Raw genomic sequence first — 8,380 nt, 5'->3', positions numbered from 1 at the left:
GGTAGAGGAGATGATAATCACTTCAACAAAGCACCGTCACTGCCCTTACAGGTCTTCATTTGAAAAGAAGTCTCTTCTTTCCTCTGTTGTCCTCCTAAAAAAATTTTCACAAACATCTCAGCATTGCCAATCTCATTCCGAAACAGCAGGAGACGACTACTTTGTGACAACGTTCTACCTCACAGTCATAACCCTTCTTCTACTTTTATATTGTACTGGGGATATTTTCTTGGCGAGTAGAGAGATGCCCTCTGCTCACCATCATGGCCATACAGAACTAAAAATACTTTTGCCTGGTTCTAATCGACAAGACCATGTTGGCAAACCTCTTCCGAAGGAACATGAAGGCAAGATAACCCACTCCCGCCAGCACACTGACCAGCAGGGTGGTGCCAAGAACCCTGGGTGCCCTCTTCTTGGCCACACGGAAAGCTGTCGGCAGAACGGCTGAGATTAATATATTGTTGACGTGTCCTAAAACATTGTGGAATGTTTTTCTCTTCAGGACACGCTCATAATAGGCTTCCAAGTTGGGCCGCTTTCCGTTTCCCCAATTTCTTCTTGCTAATCCCAGAAACTTCAGGCGATGTAATGTGACAGCAAGTGATACATCTGCCAGACTGAAGAAATCACCACAGAGCCAAGGCTGATTTTCATCTTCTAAGCAGAGACAAAGCATAAAGAATTAGGAGCTAATGCAATACAAGCACATGCAGAAGCCTCCATGGGCTAACATTTAGTTTAATGCTATTTAAAATGCTGACTAATAAACACCATCAACACTTCAGCTAAAACATGACTTTCATCAATGAACATTTTACTAATCCCTGTCCATTCTTCACACAATACTGTAAAGTCTTAGGAATCTGGCCTACATTTGTTAAGGAAAAAAAGAGACGCATTTCAAGTTAATAACTTAAAAACCACAGTATACACTTATTTTCCTCAACTGCATTTCTAAAATCTGGATGAATTAAACAGAAGTGGAAAGGAGGAAGGTAGTTTAGCTTTTACTGAATAGCTCCCCCTTGCCATTTATCATCTTGCCTCTGTTCACGGAATGTCAGGGGTTGGAAGGGACCTCGAAAGATCATCTAGTCCAACTTCCCAGCCAGAGCAGGATCACCTAGAGTAGGTAACCCCTAGAGTAGGTGTTGCTCAGCTCTATGGCATTCACTCAAGAACTGCCAATGTGCTGGAGACTTTCAAGTCAAAAAGAAAGGGATCAGATGACTGACCTTCACCAGCTTGGTGAGAAGACAGTTTGTCTACTCGTCCTTCCTTTGTGCCTCCTAGACCCCAAACCATGGAGCCTGAGAAGCTCAAGAAGTGGTGGATATTCACACTGCCCACCATCAACCAGAAGCAGATGGAGACCCCAGGCTCCCTCTCCAGTCAAAGGAAAGAGGTGAATCCTGCTGGGACGGCTCAGAGCAGGCACTGCCAGGCAGCACCACACCTCTAACTTCAGCGATCTGAACCATCATCACCTGAAAAGGCTCACCTGTACTAACTACACCAAGAGATTTTGAAAGCCAGGATATGAAACTTGGTAGTTAGCATAGCTGCAAGCATGAGTACTCTGCTCTAGTCTAGATCTAATGCACGACTATGCCATTCCATCCTTATCTGCAACCTTTTGCAGTTCCTCTCACACAGCAGGCACACAAAATCACTGGCATTAACATTCAGCAGCACCTCTGTGGATGAGAGAAGTCTTGGAATGTCCATTTCAACTAATTTGCCACCAGAAGAAAGTAGCAGTTTGGCACACTGCTGGTACGAGTCCATTTCGACTGGTTATGCAGGTCTGGAAGTAAGGCTCTGCAGAGAATGAGCATATCCTACACTGCTGAAGGATATCTGAGGACCCATCCAGTGCGTTAAGTAAGATGATGGAAATGAAGAATAGCTACCCTGTGTGAAAGAAAGATGCCTGCAGTAGCAGAAGCAGTAAGTGAATGAGGGATCTGAGCAGTAGCAAGAAGCAGAAGCTCAGAGGTAGACCAGGACCTGGCAAAAGCATCGCTCACAAACCCAAAAAATGTGAACACCTTAGACAAAATTCCAAGAGGCATCTAACAGTTGTATGTTTTAAGAAATTCTAAGATCCTGTTGGTTTCATTAACTCATCAATATTGTATCAGTTGATTCCCTGGAAAGGCTCTTTGGCAGGGTAAGCAAAGGAGCTGTTGGAAATAGTGCCAGACTTAGTTTGCTGAGCAAAGTCCTACCATCCTTTGTGAGTTATAACACTTTTGGTAAATCTTTCGCTGTTGAGTCAGTATAAATTTTAACACAGATCTTTAATCTCTGGTTCAAATCTGTTGTCTTGATAGTAACAGATAATTATTACAGCAGCTATTTATAGAGGCAAATGCAAAGAGTTACTGATCTGACTGATGGTTCCTGCAGCTCCCAGTGAAGTCAGAGGAAGGATTCCTATTAGCACCACTGGGAGCTGGACGAGACTGAATAAGCAGAAGACTAATCCCATTGAAACAAAACGCAATTTTCATTTGAGTGGATGGCCCATAAACACTACTGCTTTTAAAGACGGTGGGGAAGGGGGTTGCTTAAAGATTAGAGCACTTACGCAGACTGCTAATTCTGCATATATCACAAATATCAGCATGGTATTTAAACAAGATCTTAATAAACTTGTGTTATAAATTGAGGTCAAAATCATTATAGCGAACTGAGGCCTACAGCTACATCAAGAATAACATTCTGCAGTTAAGGTTTGTCTTGTTTTGTTTATAAAATACTGAAAAATTACACAGCTAACTATACTCACTATGCTGAAAATGTGATCAAGCACTCTCATAAGACTTCTACTCACAGGAGTAGTAACCTAAACTAGTATTTAAAACAGTCTTGATTCGTTCTGTGCAGTTAAAACAGTATATGCTAAAAGATTCAAATCAGATACGTTAAACCAGTCCTACAATGTGCTGTCAATCAGTTTACTCGGCCTCCCCAAACATAGGCATCCACAGGGTTTAGCAAGAACAATTTCTTACCTGGTGTTTCCTCATTTCGCCGCTGCAATTCAGTCTCAACCTGATCCAAAACTTTTTCCAGTTCATCCAGTATTTTCTTTAGGTATTTTATATTATCATGATCCAGCAGTTTAGACTAAATATAGATACAGGTTAGTGTTTTAATCACTGTACAGTGCTTACACTTTTATCAGAGAAACTTCTACTTAGACACTTCAGTGCTTATTCATAAAATGGGATTATTTTCTCCGCACAGTCAGCCAGATACCATTTGGATATCGGTGACAATTCAGATAACAGAAGAAAAATATCAGAGATGTTACATCTCGAGGTTTGACTCACCCTGTGGGGTGCTCAACAGCCCAACACCAGCAGTGACGTGTACTTACCTTTGAAGTCAGTGGGACCAGTCCAATACTTTAGCACACACCTGAAGTGTGTAGCTGATCTGGGGGAGAGACTGCTTCATGCCTTGTAGGGTTAAACCACTGCATGACACTACTGGCAATGACAGGTGAAACAGATGTTTATATGGTGGCAGAAAAAACCTGACACTAACAAGATCATGACAAAGCGGGGGAATACAAAGAGTTTTCTTACTTTAAGGCGCTTCTGCTTTGCAATATAGGCATCTTGAAGGTCTGGATTTTCTTCTGCAAGCTTCTTCAGCTCTGATTCTGTGTTACTTATTTGGCCTGGTACAAAAGAAACCCCAAAGGAATGACACCAGATATCCAAACCCAGCCATAGTGCAATCCACAGAAAGTGATGGATAGCTCATGTAAAAATGCCACTGAAGAAATGGGAAGTGTTATTTCAATGAAGCATCACCACTAAGTCGAGATTCAAAACCACCAAGTTCGGGAAAACTGAACTGCTGCATAAACTGACTCCACCATACCTTCTGCTCATCAGTTTGCAATGTACTCTGTGAAGAGGTGATCTGCCATCTTACTGTTGCTCAGATTTTTCTGCCAAAACCAGTGTGAAATCTATGAAATTCGACTACAAGTACCTAAGTCTGATGCATTTGTACCTCAGTTCCTGGGTTCCCAACACAGTTTTCATACTGTGAAAGTGCAGATAGGCCCACCCTGAGATTTTCTGTAGGTCACGTGATAAACAGCAAAAGCCTAAATACCACTGAATATGGACCCAAGGCATTTTCAATTAGCTGTGATGCAACACCACAAGCTAGGAAATGTTCATTACAAAGTACATGGATGTTCTACAGAAACAGTAATTACTTAACTTTATATGAAAATTTTAAGATAATTTTACTGACTTCTACTACCTATGCATAGCCTTTTCCCTCCTTAAAATGAGGCTTTGCTTAAAAATGCCATACTTGTAGACCTAGAATAACAAAAGATAGTGAATAGTAAGTTATCTCCCATAAATATATATTTCTAGTAATAAAGTGAGAACAAAAGAATAATTACAGGACATGAATCACCTCTCCCTACTACCTGATAATTAAGATAAGTTCCAATTAAGTCTAACAATTTAAACTGATAAAAAATTCCTGCTAGAGAATGAACTCACTGTTTTATATATTCTTTGTTTTAACCTGACATAACTGTGAAAGCCATCTTTCAGCATAGTATATGAAATTGAAGGGTGTAATCACATAACCAAAATCTTACATATGCAATTAATTATTTAATTGGATTTGGTATGCATAAACATAATACATAACTGGCTGGTGGCTTATTATATCCACCACTCTGAAAGAGATCAGATTTTCAAAGCTGAAAACTAAATCATCCAGGAGAAGTTTGAACAAGCAAAGGAATTGGTTAGGAACATCCACAAGCTATTCAGAAAAATGCCTCAAATTAAGAAAGCAGGCTATGCGTTAAGTATATAAAGATAAGGAAACATCCTGATTTAGACAAGTAGTAATTTTAGCTCTACCATTATGAATGTATGTGTGTAAACTGGCAATTTATACCAACTAGAATGTAGAGCACAAGAATACATACAGTCGGCAGAACACAAGGCAACTTTGTAAAGTGAACCGTAATAAAAGTACTGAAAAAAAACCCAACAAACCAGATGGAACACTGATATAAGTGAATAATTCATGTCCCTTTAGTAAAAAGAAAGAATGCTAATTACTCTTGTTGAAATTACCCATTCTAAATATCTCCAAAATACTTTTTATAAAGAATTGATTTTTTAATAATCATTTATCATTGAACCATTGGGGACTGACCTGCTGGAGAGCAGTGTAGGAGAAAGGGACCTGAGGGTTTTAGTGGACAGCAGGATGACCATGAGCCAGCAATGTGCCCTCGTTGCCAAAAAGGCCAATGGCATCCTGGGGTGTATTAGAAGGGGGGTGGCTAGTGGGTCCAGAGAGGCCCCCCTGCCTCTCTACTCTGCCCTGGTGAGGCCACATCTGGAATATTGTGTCCAGTTCTGGGCCCCTCAGCTCAAGAGAGACAGGGAACTGCTGGAGAGAGTCCAGCGCAGAGCCGCAAAGATGATGGAGGGAGTAGAACATCTCCCTTATGAGGAAAGGTTGAAGGAGCTGGGTCTCTTTAGCTTGGAGGAGGCTGAGGGGTGACCTCATAAATGTTTATAAATATGTCAAGGGGGAGTGTCAGGAGGATGGAGCCAGGCTCTTTTCAGCAGCGTCCAATGACAGGACAAGGGGCAATGGGTACAAGCTGGAACATAGGAAGTTGCACAAAAATATTAGAGAAACTTTTTCACTGTGAGGGTGACAGAGCACTGGCACAGGCTGCCCAGGGAAGTTGTGGAGTCTCCTTCTCTGGAGACATTCAAAACTCGTCTGGACGCGTTCCTGTGTGACCGACTGTAGGTGATCCTGCTCTGGCAGGGAGGCTGGATCTTTCGAGGTCCCTTCCAATGCCTAATATTCTGTGATTCTGTGAACCAGCAACACTGACTTCTAAATACTTCACAATGGTCAGGAAGTTTCTAGCAGACAGAAAGAAAATTAATTTTGCACTGATGTTTTATAAAGGATAACTCATGCAACTATAAAGAAAACTAAATTCCTGATTTCAGTTCTGACAACATAATCACATGGCTAATAGAACAGATTTGCCAAAAAAATTGAAGGATAGTAGAGTTTGCTGTAAAATAAAACTACTCAAACGAACACAGTATTATCTTCTATGATATTATGAATTTGGAAATAATTGTGTATTACATGTTAAAGCCTCTGCAGTATTTGACTACAACTAACAGACTACAAAATTGAGAAGTATGTGCACAAATTACAAAGGAATGCAACTGAAACTGGAAATCTGAGCCAAATATATTCTGCTTAAGGTGCACTGAAGACAAATGTAATGCAATATCCTGTTGACTTACAGGCATGCAGAGCTATACAGGTACGTACTACGGATTCTGCTGGTAGCATAGGCTGGAATCATGGAGTCCACCGTTAACTCGGGGTGCAGGATGCAGCCATGCGTGTAGGCATCCATAGGCAAGGAGTCTAAAAGCTCTCTGTAGTGCTGCACTCTTGGATAATACATGCTCCCTTCTTCAGGCATTAATCTTGGCACTCCCTCTGCAACACGAAGTTAAAAAGAAAGTTAAGAAAACAGAAAACCATGCAATTGATCAAAAAGAGTACTTCCAAAGTTACCTTGGTTATGTCCAAGCAGTACAGATTACATAGTCACAGTTAAGAAAGTTTCACTATCCCCCACCATAACTTAACAGTGTTATCACAGCTCAGTGAAACATAAACGCATGTACTTCATTATCAGACACTTGAATAATTTCAATTCCTGTGCAGCAACCCATGTAAATATGTATTTAAGAGGCCTTCAAATCCAAGAACCGGACTAAGCATCAGTTTTGTTCTTCTAGGGACAGGAGATGGTGACACACAACCCTTTAGCCTTCTCACAGAAGGACACCACTGAGGTTGCAATAAGCCCTTATGGCTAAAACACTACTACAGCTGCAAATCAGTAAAAATTGCAGTACAAGAATCCTACTTGAATCATGGTTAGAAGTATTCCTGCATACTACTGAGTTTTACTTTGCCCTCAATCTACCTGGCCCCTGATGACTCATTTGACAAAAAATGCACACATTAAATACACATTATGTTCACTGAACGATAAAGTTTTTTTCATGCCTTAGAATCACAGTGTTAACCCCCTGCAACACAAAACGCTGCCTCTTCACGCTTAAAAATGGCAGCCCAGTGCTGCCATTACTGACTCCTCCATCCTTCCTGAAGGGGTTACGGAGGACAGTGGCAGGTTTTTATTTACAACTGCTTGTAAAGCTGCTTCTTTTACTTCAGCCTAAATTTACCCAAGGCCAACAGGCCTTGCTAAAAACACTGTTTCCATCTTTCTTATAGGTTCCCTTCAGGTACTGGAGGCTGCTATAAAGTCTCCCCAGAGATTTCTCCTCCCCAGCCTAAACAAGCCCAACTCTTTCAGCCTGTCCTGACAGGAGAGATGCTCCAGCCCTTTGATTAGCTTTTTGGCCCTCCTCTGGACCGGTTCCAACAAGTCCACATCCTTCTTCTGTTGGGGGCTCCAGAGCTGGACGCAGCACTCCAGGTGAGGTCTCACCAGAGCAGAGCAGAGGGGCAGAATGACCTCTTTCGACCTGCTGGCCACACTTCTTTTGATGCAGCCCAGGATGTGATTGGCCTTCTGGGCAGCGAGTGCACATTGTTGGCTCATGTCCAGCTTTCTGTCCACCAGACCCCCCAAGCCCTTCCCACAGGGCTGCTCCCTATCACACCATCCCCCACCCTGTACTTACAGTGAGGATTGCCCCGACCCAGATGCAGGACCTTGCACTTGGCCTTGTTGAACCTCATGAGGTTCACAGGGGCCCACTTCTCCAGCTTATCCAGGTCCCTCTGGAGGACATCCTGTCCCTCTGGCACATCAATCTCACCACTCAGCATGATGTCACCTGCAAACATGCTGAGGGTGTGCTTGACCCCACTCTCTATATCACTGATGAGACTTGTGAGACTATAAAAATTTCCCGGTCCTGAATGAACCAAGCTGTGGAGATATGGCGCTGGTGTCAACACCACAGGTATGCAGGGAAGGATTTGACATTGAAACACCTGCAGGATTACCATCTACAAATGTTGCTTCGAGGTAATCGATAATCTGCGTTGCCTCACAGATGATGTTTTCCCCGTGGATCAGGACAGGCACCTCTCCAGAAGAATTTAAGCGCATGAACCATGGCTCATTGTGTTCGCTCAGTGGCAGGTTGACATCGTGCTCTTCGCACTTCAGGGCTTTTTCGGCTATTGCCAAGCGCACCTGCAGCAGTATAGAATCATAGAAGCATAGAATGTTAGGGGTTGGAAGCGACTTCGAAAGATCATCTAGTCCAACTCCCCTGCC

The 8,380-nt window shown here is 42.3% G+C and overlaps 1 protein-coding gene across 1 annotated transcript; it reads right to left on the bottom strand.

Moving 5' to 3' along the window:
• Positions 1–277: 277 nt before the first annotated feature.
• On the bottom strand, positions 278–8,297 carry GDAP1 (ganglioside induced differentiation associated protein 1). The gene is made up of 5 exons (XM_009869595.1): positions 8,104–8,297; positions 6,379–6,552; positions 3,603–3,697; positions 3,024–3,138; positions 278–660 (listed from the first exon to the last, which is right to left on the bottom strand). Exons 1-5 carry the CDS (start codon positions 8,207–8,209, stop codon positions 278–280), a joined length of 873 nt encoding a protein of 290 aa, XP_009867897.1. The 5' UTR covers positions 8,210–8,297.
• Between the last annotated feature and the right edge of the window lie 83 nt (positions 8,298–8,380).

This window comes from Apaloderma vittatum, unplaced genomic scaffold (assembly GCF_000703405.1).
Source record: "Apaloderma vittatum isolate BGI_N311 unplaced genomic scaffold, ASM70340v1 scaffold13255, whole genome shotgun sequence".
NCBI classification, from domain to species: Eukaryota; Metazoa; Chordata; class Aves; order Trogoniformes; family Trogonidae; genus Apaloderma; species Apaloderma vittatum.
Note: the sequence above shows the minus strand (reverse complement) of the source record. Positions and strands in the feature narration are given on the sequence as shown.

What these genes read in the sequence shown, in the direction of transcription:
- GDAP1 (XM_009869595.1), bottom strand. Translation starts at nt 8,209, where the DNA reads ATGCGCTTAAATTCTTCTGGAGAGGTGCCTGTCCTGATCCACGGGGAA. An exon ending in TGCTACCAGCAGAATCCGTA is followed by an intron (nt 3,698 to 6,378) that starts GTACGTACCTGT and finishes CTTTTGTACCAG; the next exon opens with GCCAAATAAGTAACACAGAA. An exon ending in GCGAAATGAGGAAACACCAG is followed by an intron (nt 661 to 3,023) that starts GTAAGAAATTGT and finishes GTCTCTGCTTAG; the next exon opens with AAGATGAAAATCAGCCTTGG.